Genomic DNA, 18,599 nt, shown 5'->3' on the forward strand with positions numbered 1-18,599 from the left:
GTTAAAGTTGTTTTTGTACTAGAAACAAAAACTATGTGAAGCATTTAGAAAATTCTGAAAATTGTTTGTTGACTTTGCACAAACTGTCGTGTGTTTTATTATTATAAGTGTGGTTTACAACAGTTGCTAGCATTAAACTGGAGAAATTTGTATTTTTTCTGCTTTTGTACTCATAAAGAACAACATCAACATTTGTTAAGTGTATCGAGTAGCTCATGAAGTGTGTTTTCCAGTAGTTTTGTGTGTCCAATATATACCACAGAGCAGTGGATGCAGTTTATATTTCACAACTAATGTTTGTCTATACTGCTTTACATAGGACTGAAAATGTAAACTTTCATTACTTTTACTCCTGACTCCATTAATTTAGTTTGGATTACATTAAATAATTGATTTAAAGCTGAAATAATCAAATAGTTTAGTGGAAATCTGTTTATTTTTTATGTTTTTATAACATCTAATGTGGAAAACTACCACAACAATCGTACATTTTCATTCAAGCCTTTACAAAAGTCCAGTTTTGTAACCGTTTGGGCGTGCTTCTTTGTTTTTCCGATTTCCAGTTTCCTCCCTGAGTAATCCGCTCTCCTTCTACACCCTACAAAGGAGTCATTGTTGTGTGGTCCTGCGCCTCAATGAAACTGTACACTTCCACAAAGTGATGCTGTAATCAAGAACCGCTGAAACACGATGTGCGCCTGTTACTTTTTATTGGTTTTGTCACCATAATTGATGCTAAATGTGACAGACTACAGATGAAATCCAGTCAACCGGAGTCGGTCGAAGGGAGATTACCCAACAAGCATTTCACTCTAAAGCAAACTTTTTTAGTTCACTTCCAGAGATTACATAAATAAACTGAGACAAAGGAGCACAACACAATATATACAAAAAAACGACAAGTAAATATCCAAATACATTTATATTATTATTCAATATTAATTGCTTTGGTTCAATTTAATTTAAAACAGATATTGGAGTGTTCTATATTTGCTTAGGATTTGTATTTGTCATGAATTGTGCAAACAAATAAGCAGTGATGAATAATTCACTAAACAACATAATTTACACACAATCAAAATCACTACAACCTGAAAAAGCTGCCAATCAAATGAATGGTTATTGGTTCAGAAAAAATATATAATAGTACAAAGACTTTTGTTATTGTGGTTCCACATGGTCCAAATCAGTGAAGTAAAGCACAGACAAATACTAGCAGAAAAGGTCCAGCAGCCTTGATTGGAGGACTCGATCCCGTTGTTGCCTTTGTACTGAAGATCGTTCTGAAGTTTACTGGCTGCGCTGGTCGATAGATTTTTTCATACCCAGTAGAATTTGGAAACTTTGCCATCTAGGTAAAAAAGTAAAAGTTAAAGTCAAAATTATTGTTTTTCAACAGATGGAAGTACCCTATTTTTTGGAGAACAAGTGGTGCCTTTTTTTTCCCATAGTTTGTCCAAGGGTGAGACTTAGGCCCAATCCGAATACTCCCCTTCTTCCTCTCCCTTTTTTCTTGAAGTGGCAGTTGAAGTCAAAGTCGTGTCCGGAATTATTATTTTTTACGCTCCACACTCCAAACAGAGGGGTCCAAAGTCACGAGAGTAAACTTCGTTGCGCGAAGAACGCTTTTCTTCCCTTTGGTGCGCTCTGAGCCACAGATGTTTACATTTAAATGTAAGTAATGACTTTATGTTGTAGCAAGACCTTTTAAAAGTTATAAAAACGCTGTTGTTATGGATATTCAACCGCTGGAAGCGCTGCGCTAATGCTAGCGGAGCGGCGATGTTGATGACGTCATTGAACGGAAGTCACGGCTGAAATATTAGACACTATTTTTTTCATCACCCTCCGTTTGGAGCAAGCACGGAGAGATAAACGAAGGGGAAGGGCTAAGGGAGAGGGAGAAGGGGAGTATTCGGATCGGGCCACATACTCAGCAGCGACTTGTATCTGAGTTTTTACATATAAATAAAGGTTCATAATTTTTTTAGACCCAACCTCTGGGGAAGCGGGACGCCTCAGACACAGCTGCACTCAGGAACCATTTGGTGGTTTAATCCCCCAATCCAACCTTTTATTGTCAAGCAGCAAGGTCCCATTTTTATAGTCTTGGGTATGACTCGGCCTGGATTTGAATTCACAATAACCTCCAGTCTCAGGGCGGACACTCTACCACAAGGCCACTGAGCTGGTTACTTGATATATTCTGGAAAATATGGTTAGTCAGTGACTGAATTTTCATACATATTAGAAAAGTAAATCAGCAATGACAACAAGACCACATGATGTCCTTGTTGGTAGATTATCTCGGATAACATTGTTTTCCTGCCGCCCTGCTTTGCCCTGAAATCTCTGACTGCGCTCTGAATCAGAGCAGGAAGCCTCAGAAGGAAACAAAGCAGCCCATCCTATGATAAGATTTACAAACGTCTTCTGGTAACACACAACCACATGTTTCCTGATTCCAACAGACTCCTGTCACGTCATTCGAATCACACTGCCCTTTGGAAGTTCCTGGATGGCAAGTCTGCATCAACACAGACTGCAGTCAACAGTGAAAGCATCAGAGCTATCTCACGATATCTGAGTTTTGACAAATAAATTTAAAAAAAATTAATTTATGTTCTTCCTTTCCCACATTTTTAATTATCATTCTAACATGTCAAGTTTTCATTCAAGCCTATTATGTACACTTTTCAAACAAATATATTTCCAGTCTTTTTATAACCCAGATTTATTTATCTACTTGTTTAGCTCTATTTTAGGTACATTTTGAAAAATGTTTGGAGTCTCTTCACATTTTTCCTTCAAAGCTTCTCTGTTTTTTGGGTGTTCATATAAACATTTAAATACATTTCTCTTTTATATCAAATAAGTTTAAATTCTTTACATTTATTTTACCATTTAAAAACCTGTCTGCTCTGTATTTCTGTTTTTTTCTCAGTAACAAATTACTATAACACGGCATGACAGGTATTTTACCCTCAAGCTAACACCGTATTATGAAACTACCACTGCCGTGCTTCATCACAAGCTCAATTTCACAGTGAAAGCAGTTGATGATTTTTTTTCCCACACATTTATTTTTGACTATTCCCCCTTCAAAAAAGCCTATTTAACTCAGATGATATGATTTTATTGTCGTATTCTTTTGTCTTCATTAAAGCAGACTGGAAAACTCCTCGGTATTTATGTGCAAATGGACTTTTTATTTTTTTTTAAAGCAAGTATTGGTGTGACGTCTTTAAAGTTTTCCATTCGGCGAGTATTTCCTTCAGGCTTTATAAGACAACCTACCAAATATATAGATATGTGTGTTAATATTTAGGGCTTTTATTAAAAAAAAAGGAATTTCACAATTTTGATACGGGAAAATCGCCTAAATTTACTCCAAGAAATTCTTTTAAGTCTGTGTAAATAGTAGTTGTAAATAGATTAGGAAGTTTATTGTTGTTATTCTGACCCAATTTCAAACATTTGATAAGCTAATGTTTTGCAGATATGGGTGCATGACATTTCCTCTTCTCAGGATCAAGTTACTTCATATCTTTATAGTGATGTTTATTGTATTTGCAGTTTGATAATAAATAAGGAGTGCTCTTTACTTTCTAGCTACAAGATTGTAAGTACCGATCGAGACAGAAGCGGTTTGACACATACCAGCTCGTGATCCACCTTAATGGACTCTTTGAAGACTGTCCAAACCACAGCTTCATTGCACTTGGGGGTGGTCAGGGAACCGCCATATCGGAAGTACGACTGACGGTCAACGTTGCCGAGCAGATCATCAATAGATATTTCAGAAGAGAATGGAACCATTGAGTCTAATGTAAAAACAACACACAAACAGGATTTAATACCTCCTCTGCTTCTTCTTGCATGTTCACTTTTACAAATTACTGAACAGACGGACACTTACTTAACGTTTTAATCTGATCTAAGTAGCTGGTCAGGTTTTTCCAGACTTCCATGTCAGATGTTGAACTTGTTGGAGGGATTGTCTACACAAAAATAGGAAATAAGATACTCTGACCAATGCAAATGGGATTTAAGAATTCACAAATGTACTTACCGTTACGCTAATATCTCCGGAGGATTCTGATGGGGACCCAGTTTTGCTTGTGTGTGTAGCCTAGAGGATAAAACCAAGAAGTTTTGATTTTTTTTATTATTATCATTTTTTTTTTTATAAATTTCTACTTGCATAAATGATTTTATAGAATAAAATACAGCAGCCTTCAAGAATTGTCTTTCTAAAATTAACTCTATATAAAACAATATTATATGGAAAGCCTAAATGCAGGGCCGACCCTGGGCGTAGGCGACCTAGGCGGCCGCCTAGGACGCCATCTGCTGGAGGGGGGCCTAATCACAATGATTAATATATAAATACGTTTCTTTTCTTTTTTTTTGGTTAAACTAATTATTTTCATTTAAAAAATAAAAAAGAAGTAATTATTAAAAAACGGAAACAAAATAAATAAAAAGTTTGATGTCATCAATAACTGCAGAGCAGCCTCCTCCCTTCCTGTCGCTGCTGCTGTCTATGCTGGGTTGGGGATAGGAGAGGGACGCACAGTGTTGCTGCTGTTCGTGCTTCTTTAAACTTTAAGGATTAAAAAAGAGGAGGAACCACAAGCTCAGAGCAGAGGTTTGTTTGTTTTACTTATACGAAATTCCTTGGAAATTCACTCCACCCTGAATTCTGAAAAAAAACTAATTTAACTGGATATCTAGTGTTTTTTTAACACCTTTAACAATTGAAATCGCCCTACTTTCTATTTGAGCATTGGCTGATTGGTGCTGCAGTGAGTTAGTGTGCTTGACTTTAAACGGAGGGTACTCTGGTTTGAGCCCCAGGTGGAACGTCGGAATTTTGGTTCCTGCAGGGGGTGGTAAACTAGTTTTACGCCTAGGGCGCCATGCAACCCTGGGCCGGCCTGTCTAAATGTGACCAAGGACAAGACAGGAATATGACACTTATCCAAAATTTGAAACAAAAGCTAATACTTTGCGGTCATTTCTTGTCATTCCTGGTCATGCAGTCTATTTAAATGTTTATTGTGACAAGAAAAGGTTTTGAACATAGAGCCTTCCATTTTCTAAACCACTTCGTCCCTTTCAGGGTCACGGGGCTGCCTTAGCCTAACCCGACCACTTCTGGGTGAAGGCAGGGTACACCCTGGACAGGTCGCCAGTCTATCGCAGGGTCACAATCACACACCCATACTCACTCACATTCACACCTCGGGGCAAAAGTACCTCAATAAAAAACCCCAGCACTGCCAGGCCATCATTGTGAGTTAGAGCCTCAGACACATCCATGCCCTTCTTGATGCAGACTATATGCATCTGAAACAGACAGGATTGGTAAGAGAATTTCAAAGAGGATTTCAAAAGCATCATTTTAATGCATGACAGATCTACCTCCATTGGGAACCTCCTGGAATCCACCAGGTGCTCTGAGCCATCAGAGGTCTCGGTTCCCCAGTGGAAGTGGAACTGCTGGACGGTGTAAGCGCCTGTCAAACCTCCGTCTGACACTTCCACACCACTATTTGCTTTTAAATTGCACTGCACTGGGGTATCCAAACAACAAGACAAAGCAACTGTAACTGTAACTGTAACTTTTTATTGGAATCTGAGGGAAAAAAAATCCAAACCTGAGTGGCCCGTGTTAACGACGCTCTCGATCACTTGTTTGCTATTAAAGTTGTGGAAAGTGAAGGCGCCAAGACTTTCATCCACACTAGTGTTATGTGTATCGATGTCGATGGGTGACTGGTTGTCTCCCCCACATTTAGAGTCAGGTAGGGAGCTCCAGAGAGATGGAATGTTAGCTAGAACCAAAGAGACACTTACATTTAGGCTCTAAACCTCTCTAGCCGGGAGTTTTAAATGAGGATAAATATTTACCACAGTGGCGTTCTTCGTAGCACCATGAAGAACCTGAAAGTGAGAAGAAAAAGGATAATAAAAAAGGTTTAATATACTGTAAACCTGATGTTTCTGTGTTTGTTATAATGCGATTCAACTGTTTTATTTTGAAAGGGATGGATTTTTGCTTTCGAGAAATCAAAGGAAGTTATTTAAATCAATTAAGAGAACTTCTTTTTTTTCCCCCATTGACTTTATTTACATATTAGGGAGATCATTTTAATTAAAAGTTATTTTTAAATGTGGCAGAATTCAGTTACATTCACATATTTGATTGAACTTTAAATTCATGCCACATTTTTTGTTAATTCTGATCAAAAAAAGGAATCTTTGGCCCTCATCCATTTCTGAACAGGTGTTCCTGTTTGGCGAGTTCTAACGAAACACTTTGTCCTCATGTGATCATCTGATCATAACGTCACAGCAGCTTCGAACTAGATTCTATCTGATTTTGCAGAAATCCATAATTCAAGGTTTTTGCCCAAATTTCAAAACATTTTAAACGAATTGATGATAAAACTACTTTATGTGGACTCACTCTGGTGCGCAGAAGAAGAGGTGTACACCTGGCGACCGTTCAAGTCTTGTGTGGGTCGATAGATATCAACAAATCTGGTCATCAGGGGAAACTTTTGAATCTGACAACAAGACAAAGCATTTTTATCAGAGTTATTATATAAACGTGCTACAAAAAGTCAGGTTCATGACAAAAAAAAACACATGAGAGGTTATCTGAATATCTAAGATCACCCCTGAGCCAAGCGACACAACATGTTTTTTAATTAAGGAAGTTAACCTGGTTTTAAAGAGAAAGTTTCCACGGAAGACTTAAAACGAATGGTTAAAGTTATAGAAGCCATTCAGGAAACTAGTTTATCTAGATCGTGAAAAAGGCTGCCAAAGTTCTTTCTTTAAAGCTGCTCCTGCATTCATTTACTTATAAGAAATATTATTTATGTACAGCAAATTGGATTTTAATGCCATAAACTTTGATTTTTTTAAGTTCATATTTTCTAATGATTTGACAAATACAGCTTTCCTAAATGTTAAGAGCCACAAAACAACTAAAACATCTAAGAATCTGAAGGAAACGTAAGTACCACAGGTGTTAGTCAGGCATGAGTTGCTGTCACACATGGCCTTGATAGGGTCAAATATTTTTATTTTTTATTTTTATTAAACTATTTGAATGGCTAGTTTGAAAATATCTGCCTATGGAAAAGAAATATTAATAAATGATTGAAAAAGAAGATTAAGTTTTGTTTATTTCATGTTTGACGCTTCAGTCTTAGAATCTCTTAGTGCTGGAAAATCAACTTTTGGAGCCAAAGACTGACAGCCTGAAGCTCTGGATGGATCGAGGTTACATATTATGGCTCCATTTCAAGTATGTCAACCCATGTATTCATTGCTAACTCTACTCTAGGTGAATTAAGTAATGTCTGACTACAGATCTATTTATTTTACTGTTTATCAGAACTCTCATAAGATGATTTTCCTTTGAATTTATTTTAATTTGTTGTTATTTTTACTAAGAATTTATCATAATTCTCATGAAAGTTAGTAGTTTTCGATACTCAATTTAGCACAACTCAAAACCACAAGAATGTCCTGCTCGTCAATCAAAGCTCCTCTGACTGGAGATAAGATGAAGTAAAAGATCCCGCTTCTCAGTTCTTTTGTAGGCATCTTTGTGATAACAGGAGGCACGAGCTACATTTTTTCGTGTTGACAGTGTTAACAGAAAATAAATCAAGAGGTATCAGCAGGTACCAGCATCCCTGGTGTCTGGTGACGCGTACCTGTATGGATCAACGGCTGTTTGAAGATTTCCACTCACCCCAAACCACTCACATGTTCAACTGTTAATGACGAACAAATGAATCGAAGTGATATAATAGGGAACTTTGTTGAAGTGACTCTACTAAGGTTATAAACATGCAATAAGAGAAGGGATCCAGTGAAAGTTGACCTACAGACTACCCTCAGCTTCTGATTGTTGACCAAACACCACACTTGTGCATTTTTTTTAAACAGGGAAAAACACACCAGCGCTGAATTGACAAGAATCGGCTCGTGAAAGAGCGTCCACACCACGGCTTCACTGCAGTTGGGGGTAGTCAAGGAGCCCATGTATCGATAGTACTTTGAGAGGTCTACATTTTCAATCAGGCTGTTGATTGAGATGCTCTGGTCAACATTAACCATTTGATTAGATTCTGTAAAAAGAACAAAAGATCAGGTGATTTCAGGTACCATATTAACCCAAAATGGTATCATAATTGATACATACATATTTCTTAGGCTCCTATTTAATTAACATTATCAAAATTTTCTTTAAAATAATCATTGTATATAATTTGGTCCATGTATTCTGCCCTGCAATTCATTATCATTCCACTAGGGGGAGTAGACAGGTTTTTCCTGTTTATTTCAAAATGGCTGCCCCCATGAAATCTCAAACACACTTTTGGCGGGAAAAGTTTAGCTAATTTTTGAAACTTTAAGATGAAAGTAACACATTTGTTGGTATTTATTAGTTTAAATTAAGACTTACTGTATTGAAGTAATGCAACATTGGTCGATATTGAATGGGTAATAAGGTGTTTTTTTTCCTGTCAATATTTTTGCATCTTAAATCTTGTCACAAAAACTTACCAAAACGCCCAGCAGATTATAATTATTTCTTTCTAAATCTCACTAAAAAAGGATTTTTTTTGTGGATTTTATGAAAGGGTTTAAATGAAAAACAAATTAATTTCCCAAAATATATCATTTTTCTTGATGTAGTGAGGTTTAGAGGGTTAAATCAAATTACTTAAATTAATTCTTCATTCGTTTTATGGTGCAACAGTTATTTAAAATAACATTTTCCGACTAATTTTAAATACCAATAATGACAAAGTTAAAACGAGACCAAAAAAAGACTAACCTGAGATGTTTGAAAGGAACGATGTCAAAGTGGTCCAAGTGTCTGATGTTGTTTGGTCCTCTGTTGCCTTTTGAGTAGACAAATCAAAACAATATCCAACTTTTTTTTTCTTTCATTTTTGATCAATTATTAGCTCAATTGCAAATTTATAAAGTGAAACAGAGAGTGAAAATAGAACAAATCTAATCAAGATTATCCAGACATTTGTAGTTATTGATTTTTCCACAAATTTATTTTTGCTGATAACATTCTGATTGTATCACAAACATCTTCAAATTGCTTATAAAAATTCTAGAATTCAAACATTCGACTAAAGAAATAATTAGGAAAGGACCGTACATTTATGAAAAACCCGAGCACCGCATATCCGTCTGTGTGATTTGCTGCGGTATCAGAAGACAGGCCGTCCTTCATGGTGACAATGTGCATCTGAAATAGATTCAAACAAAGTGGTGCGGTTTAATCAGGTGTAAATGAAGGTAAAGAAGGAAAGTGATGGTCGGTGCTCCTCCATTTACCTCCATTGGGTATCTGACCCCGTCAACTGTGTGCTCCGATCCTGGATGATGAACATAGTCTGCCTTTCCCCAATGAAAGTGGAACTGCAGAACGTTGTATGTCCCGTTGAGTCCACCTCCACTCACCTTAACTAGTTTTTCTCCTAACTCACATTCAACTGCACAAAAAAAATATTTTTAGTATAATAACTGCTGTTCTTAGACTTACCTCTGACACAGTCACAGTACCTGTATGTCCATTGTTAGTGATCGACTTGATGGCCTGAGTCGAGTCAAATCCTTCAAAGGTAAAGTTGACCAGGTTGGGGTCGCTTTCAACACTGCTTGTTTGAATATCAATTGGAGACTGATGACTTCCACCACATGACCACTCTGGTACGCTACTCCAGTGAGAGGGAGAATGGTCTGAGGAAAGTACCAAAAACGATCAATAAACAATGCCGCCTAAATATGGGACTCATACGTAAGACAGTTTCTTACCCACGCATGTGTTGTAGCACCAGTCGCTTGCTGAAAGAGAGTAAACAGGACTTTTATACAATCATAAATTCTCTAAAACTCTAAAAAAAACTATTAAATATTCATTTTCCATTTTAAAGTATTTTCTGAAAACTGTAGAAGTAAAATATGATGATTTAATGTGCAAAAATAAGGGTAAAAATGAAAATGACTCACATCCAACTAAAGGTGCTGCACATAGAGAGATCAAGACAGACAGACGCATCTTTAAGGGACAGAAAAACACAATTAAATTCTGAGTAACGTTTAAAAAAATGTATATATATATTTTTAAAAACATCCAAAAAAACATACCTTTAAAAGAAGAAAGCAGCCCATCTTTAATTCAGTGAAAATCAATTTTATAAGTGACACCTTTTATAGAAATCCAAGATTTTAGTGGCTCCAGAAAAATACGTCCTTTTTTCCTCATCACCTGAAGACGTGAGATGATGTGTTGGAACATCAATATATAGACAGACAGGTAAATGTCCTGGGAGGAGCCCCTGCTTTGTGTACAAAACTAAATCATGTTGAAGGTGGAACTTTAACATTGTGACTATAGTAGCATTTGGTAAAATAGAGAAGTGTTGAAGCTTTTGATAGTATAGTTTCATGCAAATTCATTTTACACACAAAGAAATGTGAATATCCCTATTTTCCTCTTCCCGTTTTAGAGGTTTTTAGACATTTTGCTCAAACAATATCTCCATTTGTGAGTAATCTGTAAGTTATTTGGATAAAATCGGCCAATACAAACTATGAATCCCTTCACTTTATCGATAAATTTATTTATTTTTCTGCATCAAACCAGATCAATCCATCTGGCACAAGATGTTGATTAAATTGACTTATACCACTATAAAATCCCTTCAAAATTAAATAAAATGATCATATTGATAACCACAGTCAACACATGTGATGTCAGCAAAAAAAAGATCAAGCCAATGTGTGGAAACACTTTGAATTTTGACCAAACCGTGTGGTAGAATGTTCTAATTATGTATTATTTTGATGTGGGAAAAACAACAATGTTCTTTATGAAACTAAAATATGAATGAATTTGCCATTTATTCTTCTTTGTATACATATTTTGATTATTTTGCAAGAAATACAAGGAATCTGCAAAACTTCACCTGCACTATTCAGTACTCAGTCAAACTGGTTGAATTTTTGATTAAAGATGTTCTGAATTGAATAGTTCAATATCGACTATAAATCAAATCAGGAACCACAAATTATGATATGTATGAATTTGTTAAAATTATTCACATTTATTTGACTAAATGAACAAACTAAAAATTTCCGGAATAATGGTATTTAACACACAAAAAAGTCAGGCAAAGAGGTGGAAGTGTTATGATTTGGAGCTTAAGCCAATAATTTAAAATATCAAAATTACTCTTTTATGGTATATCATGGCACAAACTTCCACCTAGTGTCACCCGCACACCTTCAAAGCATCCGTATAATTTTCCATCATTAACAGCATCAGCGGTCCAGAAACTGTTCTCACGCTTTCGTTTTTCCTGAGGGTGAGATACATAACAATGTAAAAAGACACGCTGACTCACTGTAAGAGTGGCAGAAGTGACCCTGATTCAGTAAATATTTACCCGTTACATAAAGTCAGTGATCTACGACGGAGAGAGTCATCCAAAGGTGTCTCAAGTGTTTCAACTTTACTGTAAGAATCAACAGATTGGCACATAACATGAGGACCAAAAGACACAAAAGGCTGACTTTAAAGCACATGAGTCATGGGATATTTCTTTTTATTATTGTCTCAGCGAACAAAAAAAAAGTGGACGACAAAAGGCGAACATACATCAGTTTCTGGTTCCAAAACAACATGTCAAGCAGGTCACTTTCATCCTTTTAAGGTATGGAGGGTGCAGCAAACGGATACCTGAAAAGGTTAATGAAGCTTTTGTGAAGGCTCACTGCTGTAACAGGAGGTGATTTTCCATGTTTTCTTTTATTATATAATTTATTTGGCAGCTCTAACTCAGTTTGTGCTTTTTTAATTCCACTTTAATTAACATTCTGAAAGTTTGCAATGCATTCATTTATGTTTTTTAATCTATTTAAGTATTTGACTCAGAAAACGTAATAAAGTAAAATAAAAACATAAGAAATAAGGTAGATTTTTGATCACTTTCTCTTGTCGTTGGGTTACGTGTCACGACTGTTTAGAGTAATATGACTTCTGTTTGTGTTTGCATCCTCTGCCTAATGAACCGGTTTCTGTCCTTCACCTCCTCGTGATCTAGTCGAACCTCTCCCCTGATTTTGTTTTTAAATTTCTCGTTTAAAAAGCAGATAACAGGGGTCATGATCTCACTTTACAGCTTATTTCTGCACTGATATTTTGTCAAAAGTTTCACAGAGAAAAAGTTAGTTTTCCTGGCACAAACCCCTGTCTCTGTTTATATTTATGGGACATGCACAGAAGACTCTGTCCTGTTTTTGCTTCCAGTTCCTATTTAACAAAGAAGACTTTATTGTTACTAAAAACAAACCTTCACTGGATAACAAACCTTCTGCTGATGGAGGTTTCTTCCTAAAGTGGCTTTTGTCCTTTATTTTTTGTAATTTATCTCATTTTTTCTGCTCGGTTAGGAGTAAATGTTGCAGGTTTTTTAACATTTCGGTGTAAAAGTTGCTTTAATTTAATGCTAAAAACGTAGAACTAGATTTTTAAAACACTTTTCTAAGGTTATGACCCAGATCAATCCATCCGCTTCTCTTTTTGCCGAAAAAGTTCCCTTTATTATTAATAAGAGCTGAAATTGTTGGAGAAATTACAGAAAAACGCACCACACAACTGGTTAACTGTCCACAAAACTCATTAATGCTCCTCATAATCATTTTGTTTAGATGCAAAGAGGAACAAAAATTCCTCAAAAGAGAGTTGATTGGAATATATTCAATGCTCAAAGGTTTCTAAAAATCCCTTTTTGGTGCTGAAACCTACACTGCAGTTTCCTGTGAGGCATCCCAAAGTCTTTATAAAACAGAATCTCAATAAAAAAATGTGTTTTGGGTTTAGTTTTCTTAAAATCTCCATTCAAATGTGCTAATTTTACTTGTTTTTTCCTGTAGCTCAAGCTTAATTTGTCTGTTTTGCTGCTAGCATCGTTCAAATCCCCCAACTAAAGAACATTAAAAACCCAGAAAAAACAATTAAAATGTCTAAAGTAAATAATTTATTTGAGTGCTAAATGAGTGACGAGTTCACTGCTGCTGATGTGTGAGAGCAGCTGGACGACAGCATCCTCCTCAAAGTAATGACGAAAGAGTCCTGCAAACACGAAAGCCAGCAGAACAACAGAATGAATAAATCACATTCATACTTTTTAGAATTTTACTGATTTTCTTACTGAAAGATGGATCCACTTAGTTCATCAACGAGGCCACCTGTTTCAAAACAGTTACAGGAAGAAGGTGAGCTTGAGGAAAAACCCACCCATGTACAGAAAAAGTGCTCGTTTCAAAGCGTCGACTGTACATGAGAACTGGACCAGTTCAAACAGGAAGTACCTGCTGAAACCAAAATCGCTTCAAATGAGAAATAACGGCTGATTTCAGTTGTTCTATTTGTCAGAATAACTATTCTTGCTCTGATACTTTATTTTTAGTATATTTTTGCTAATTCTAATTATTCTGATGATATTTTTGCTAGTTATTCAAGCTATAAATGAAAAAAAAATCAAATGTCTCAGTAAAATCATGATCTCATGTTGATCATTCCAAACATTTGATTGACAAATTATCCCACTAACAAGTAGTAGGAATGTGAACGTCCATCAACCTGATGAGTGAAAGGGTTTGCAATAGAAACGATGACTCAGACAAATTCCGGTCAATCACTTCTTCTTCACGTCATCTGGCTCCAACATGGTGACATTAGTTATATAAAAAAAAAAAACAGTGAATGAATTGACTTTGATTGGAACCATGCGCTAACGCATTTTTCTATGGCTGGCGTCACACTCACTTGGTCCAGTTCTCAAATACAGTCAGTGGTTCAAAGACATACCTGGAGTGCAAACTGTGTCACACAGAATGGGGCAAACGTAGCATGACGAGCAGATCTAGAAAAATGAAGGGAAAGGGTTAAGACAAGAAATAAATGAATAAAAGTGCACTCAAGAAATATTAAAGATACTCACATCACAGTGTTGACAATGGTCCGACTCATCACCCTCTTCACACGGACACTTATCACAGCTGGAGCAGTGCTAGGAGACAAATAGAAAACACAAAATCATGGCCAAAAGAGAAATGATAATCCAGAATCATATAAAACTCGGATTCATTTTTACCTCACATACGGAGCAAACACTACACAGAGAGCTGGAGTGGAACTGCTTGCTGTCACTCTGTGACTCCTCTTCCTCTGTGTCACCGCGGATCTCCTCTTCTTAAAACCAATCAAAATAAAACAAAATGCAGTCCTCATTCTCATAATATACATTTTTCCTTACAGCCGCTTTGAAACTTCATCATTTTCTGTGTTTTAGGGAGTCGTCTTCATGTTGAGAAAACATAACAGTTCAGAGACGAATGCAGAGTCATGATGAAGATCCTTGTGGATTATTACTATTTAAAACAGAAGCAGTTCTGTTCTGTTCTGGCCCGGGGACGTCTTACTTTGTTCTGTTTCTCCTCTTCCTCCAGCACAGGGGCAGGTATTTTTTAGATGAAAATACTATTTCTGTACTTAGTATTGTATATAACATATATATATATATATACATATAGATATAGTGTATGCATATCAAGTCTGAGTGTGCGTGTATTTGGTGTTTTTCAAATGCATATTATTACACTAATTATTATTTACACATTTACTATACATAAAAATATACACTATTTTTAATTTTACGTTACTTATAATATACAGTATTATTAATGTAATAATATGCATTAATAGTTATGCATTTTGTTATTATTATTATGAAATTATATAAAATAATTGTTAATAAACACCAGAAACCTACTCACTAATGCTACTTTTCTTCTAATTTCTGTTTTAAAATACTTCCATATGTTTGTTTTTCTCAGGTTCATCTATTTTAATGCAGTTTGGTAATAAAAGAACAGGAACAAGCCACCGTTTACAACAGCAATGTTCCAAAGTCCTCCTGACTTCTGTAGTAGAACCTCTACTAAAACAATCTGAAATCATAAAACACTCATCTGTGCATTTCATGAAATGTGATCAACGTTAAGTATAAACGCAGGTGAAGTTGCCATGACGACACATATTGACTCAGAGGCTCCAAAAACAATCAGTTCTTTGCTACGACTATGTGACTTCTAGATATTATCAGATGACCTCACACACTTCGGCGTTCGTATCCGTCTCGGTGCGTCACGGCCCCGCATCCTTAACAAATAGTTTACAGGCTGTTTGGTGTCAGTTGAAACAATAAGCCCGTCTATTTCTAGACCTACATGCATGACGGCGTGGCTGCAGCAGCTGCAGAAAGCTGAGCCCTGTCAGGAGGATGATGAAGATTACTCTGGAAATATAAACTTGATGCGTTTTTGTAAAATGATCTAATTGATTTGTGGTAATAGTGACACACCTTCATCAGAGTCATCCTCATTGGTGTGATCTTCTGCTTCTTCGGCTGTGCCAACCTCCTCTTCATCAGCTATCTGTTCCTCGTTGTTGTCATCCTCCTCCTCTTCATTTTCAGATTCCTCTTCATCCGAATCCGCTTCATTTTCCTGCACGGCATCCTCACTAGCTTCTGCTTCATCTTCATCTTCATTTTCAGCAGCCTCTTCATCCTCATTTTCCTCTACAGCCTCCTCATCCTCATCTTCTTCCTCATCCTCCCCTGCTTCCTCTTCCTCATCAGAAGTTTCCTCTTCTTCTGAATTGTCATCAGAGGCCTCCTCTTCCTTCACTGAATCCTCCTCCTCCTCCTCCTCCTCCTCCTCCTCTTCCTGGTCATCATCGGCAGTCTCCTCTTCCTCGTCTTCTTCTGTTGCATTTTCTTCCTCCTCTTCTTCTTCCAACTCCTCATCATCAGTTCCAGCTTCATCCTCCTTCTCCTTACTTATCTCTTCATCTGTTTCGCTGGCATCTTCAGACTCAGCTTCATCTTCTTCAGTATGCTTGTCATGTTGATCTTCCTCCTCTTCATCCACATCCTGAGCACTCACCGCACCAGGAAGGGGAATTTGGGGGGAGCACAGGAGGACCAGCAGGAGCCCGAGTGACCAGGCTCTCATTGGTGCCATTTTGAAAGATTTTAAACTACTCCAAACCTGGAAAGACAAGTTTTCTTAACCTTTTCTTCTACCTTCAAACCCAATCCAACAAAAAAAACCTCAAAAAAGTAAAGTCACCTCTCGTAAAATGGTAATTAACCTCCACCCGAGTCAGGGATAGTGTTCAGGTCCCGGCTGCAGACGAGGAAGAGGAGGGCAAAAGAAGACACAGTGGAAAATCAGTGTGTGCTGGTGCTCTGCAGCTGAGTGACAGAGCCACATGTCTGAGAGGAACGGGGTGGATGCCCTTAACACGGTGTATTAGGGGTGGAGAGGGTCTGGACTGGAGGAGGGGGTAAAGAAAGTCTAAACAGAAGAATGACCTGAAAACTGATCTAAACCACTTCACGGCAAATGGGGTTGAACTCATTAGAGAAAACTAAAAATTAGTACACTTAAAAGTCATTTTATTAAGTATTCTTGAGTATAACAGTTATACTATAAACTGTGTAGTGTTTGAAATACTTCAAACTGAATTGGAAAAATGTATAATATATAAATTCTAGAAAAGTAAGTCTGCTTGGAGTATTGTAGTAGTTTTAATCAAAAGGCCAGGACATGTGGAGAAAACAAAAATAACTGAATTCCCAAATTGAAACTTTTATAAATAATGTTTTCAGTTTTACATTTATAGGTCATGTATGTGCCTTCTAAAACTGAATGTAATCCATTTTATCAAATGTGTTTTCACTGTAGTAAAACATTTCCGGTTATAGTTTTATGACACAATTAACAAGCACTAAAAATAAAAAGTTTTTTTTTTATTCCATCTTGAAATAGATTGCCAGATCACATTTCAGAGTCAGACATCCAGAAACAAATGAGTGTGTCCATGACGGATGAAATAGAAGGAAACCTTAAGACACAGATTGTGTCTCAAAGTTTTACATCTAAACCTATAAAATTAAAAACTACCTTTAAATGGGAACACTGCTGTCATCACTCAAGCAAAACGTGATGACTCTGCCCCTCACTGAAAGGTGCTGCAGCCTGCAATTGACAGGTGGTTCAAAAACTATTTAGAGTAAAGGCTCCTTTACTATGTGACCTTCAGAGGATCCTAGTGCACTCCGTAACTCAGCACCACTATCTATAGCATGCCTCTCCCTCTTATGTATCCAAGTTTCTTCATTTTTTTTTCTCCTCCTCAAGTCGTGCCGTTACGAGAGAAACAGCATTTATTTTCTTTAAATAATTTATTTGAGTACAAATATAACAGGAATGATGAGTCAGCACTTTTTAAAGACCAAAAGTACAGTGATAAAGCTTAAATGGCTCTGTTAAAGAATTAAAAATCAAACATATTGAGGTAAAAATGTGTTATTAAAAGAATCCTGTACAAAAAAATATGTATGTAAGCTGCTAACTCATCTTAAAATGTAAAATTAAAGACAAAAAAAATGACAAAAAGTTTAGATTATTATTTATTTTAATGGAAAATAGTCGTTTGTTTGTACAGAAGATGTATTTTATAAAAATTTTTCCATAAATAATAAACTATAAAATATCACATTTTCATGTGTGTTGTAACTTATTAACACTAATGCCTTTGAAGACAAACAATGTGCAGTTCATGTGAACTATAATTAAATCGCTACTCAAACTCACAGCTCACATTTGTTTTCTGAACTTTAGAGTTTTTGGTATAATCAATGCTGGTAATCCTCTATTACAGGTTAAGGATGTTTTATAAAAACTCCTTTTTATAACCATTTCTCCTTTTGGTGAATTTTCTGCCATCAGTGTGGTTGAATTGTGTTCAGCTGGATGTTGAGGAGCTAGAATCTGTGGGGGAAAACAGAGAAATGAATTGTTAAGAATGCAATTCCCCCTTTACAGTTATGTATTTGGATGTTTTTTGTTATAATTTAGCCAAACTTAACCAAAACTGTTTTAAACGTGCATAAAAGGGCAAATCATCCTCAATATTTCTCTCAAGATAGTACCGAAATCTGGGTTGAATGAATGAATGATTCAGTCATTCATTCATTTCTGTGAAGAATTCAATGGAATTAGTGAATTAAAGTGATATAAGGAGTTTGGTTGACTTGTTAGCATGCTCTTTATGCTATGGATATCTGAATAAGTGTTAATATGTTCCAGTAAAATACTAGTATCTAATATGATTTGTGAAATTAAATAAGCATGAATGTGTTTGTTACATAGTGAAGTGTGCAAATATTCAATCTGTTAACTGCCTTTTAAGATGAAATGTATGTTTTTGTTTCTGTATTTTGTGAGAAACATTTCTCCCATACTTCATTGTGATTATTTTTTCTTCTTTATTTTGCATTTTTTTGGCCACTGCGACTTATATTCTGGAATAACTTAAAGTACAAAAATACACGTTTCCAAAAAAAAGTCAAAGTGTCATTAATTTATGGTGGATTTCCAATTTTTTAAATTATAAATATGACATCACT

The 18,599-nt window shown here is 36.2% G+C and overlaps 3 protein-coding genes across 4 annotated transcripts in view; all 3 read right to left on the minus strand.

Moving 5' to 3' along the window:
* Positions 1-691: 691 nt before the first annotated feature.
* LOC112153947 (carbonic anhydrase) lies at positions 692-10,321 on the minus strand. The gene is made up of 17 exons (XM_024284425.2): positions 10,201-10,321; positions 10,063-10,111; positions 9,868-9,897; positions 9,616-9,792; positions 9,388-9,545; positions 9,209-9,298; positions 8,870-8,936; positions 7,987-8,156; positions 6,476-6,575; positions 5,917-5,949; positions 5,664-5,840; positions 5,428-5,579; positions 5,263-5,352; positions 4,073-4,132; positions 3,920-4,001; positions 3,661-3,824; positions 692-1,351 (listed from the first exon to the last, which is right to left on the minus strand). Exons 1-17 carry the CDS (start codon positions 10,222-10,224, stop codon positions 1,187-1,189), a joined length of 1,788 nt encoding a protein of 595 aa, XP_024140193.1. The 5' UTR covers positions 10,225-10,321; the 3' UTR covers positions 692-1,186.
* Positions 10,322-11,643: 1,322 nt separating this feature from the next.
* hrc (histidine rich calcium binding protein) lies at positions 11,644-16,412 on the minus strand. 2 transcript variants are annotated; one of them, XM_024284393.2, is made up of 7 exons: positions 16,255-16,412; positions 15,483-16,173; positions 14,214-14,308; positions 14,061-14,129; positions 13,928-13,982; positions 13,269-13,305; positions 11,644-13,189 (listed from the first exon to the last, which is right to left on the minus strand). In XM_024284393.2, exons 2-7 carry the CDS (start codon positions 16,144-16,146, stop codon positions 13,168-13,170), a joined length of 942 nt encoding a protein of 313 aa, XP_024140161.1. In that variant the 5' UTR covers positions 16,147-16,173; positions 16,255-16,412; the 3' UTR covers positions 11,644-13,167. The 2 variants fall into 2 exon arrangements, with proteins under 2 accessions (XP_024140161.1, XP_024140160.1); XM_024284392.2 differs by having other exon boundaries at positions 14,214-14,311; positions 16,255-16,403.
* Positions 16,413-17,582: 1,170 nt separating this feature from the next.
* Positions 17,583-18,599, minus strand: part of LOC112154157 (transient receptor potential cation channel subfamily M member 4) — a 21,061-nt gene continuing 20,044 nt past the window's right edge. Inside the window, exon 28 of the mRNA XM_024284878.2 lies at positions 17,583-17,961. Within this exon, the coding sequence (XP_024140646.1) occupies positions 17,936-17,961 (26 nt within the window). The 3' untranslated portion in view covers positions 17,583-17,935. The remainder of the gene's footprint in view (positions 17,962-18,599) is intronic.

Source organism: Oryzias melastigma, linkage group LG19 (genome assembly GCF_002922805.2).
Source record: "Oryzias melastigma strain HK-1 linkage group LG19, ASM292280v2, whole genome shotgun sequence".
NCBI classification, from domain to species: Eukaryota; Metazoa; Chordata; class Actinopteri; order Beloniformes; family Adrianichthyidae; genus Oryzias; species Oryzias melastigma.

What these genes read in the sequence shown, in the direction of transcription:
- hrc (XM_024284392.2), bottom strand. Translation starts at nt 16,146, where the DNA reads ATGGCACCAATGAGAGCCTGGTCACTCGGGCTCCTGCTGGTCCTCCTG. An exon ending in GTGTTTGCTCCGTATGTGAG is followed by an intron (nt 14,130 to 14,213) that starts GTAAAAATGAAT and finishes TTTGTCTCCTAG; the next exon opens with CACTGCTCCAGCTGTGATAA. An exon ending in ACCATTGTCAACACTGTGAT is followed by an intron (nt 13,983 to 14,060) that starts GTGAGTATCTTT and finishes TCATTTTTCTAG; the next exon opens with ATCTGCTCGTCATGCTACGT.
- LOC112153947 (XM_024284425.2), bottom strand. Translation starts at nt 10,224, where the DNA reads ATGGGCTGCTTTCTTCTTTTAAAG. An exon ending in TTCTTGTCAATTCAGCGCTG is followed by an intron (nt 6,576 to 7,986) that starts GTGTGTTTTTCC and finishes TCTTGTTGTCAG; the next exon opens with ATTCAAAAGTTTCCCCTGAT. An exon ending in CTACGAAGAACGCCACTGTG is followed by an intron (nt 5,841 to 5,916) that starts GTAAATATTTAT and finishes CTTTGGTTCTAG; the next exon opens with CTAACATTCCATCTCTCTGG.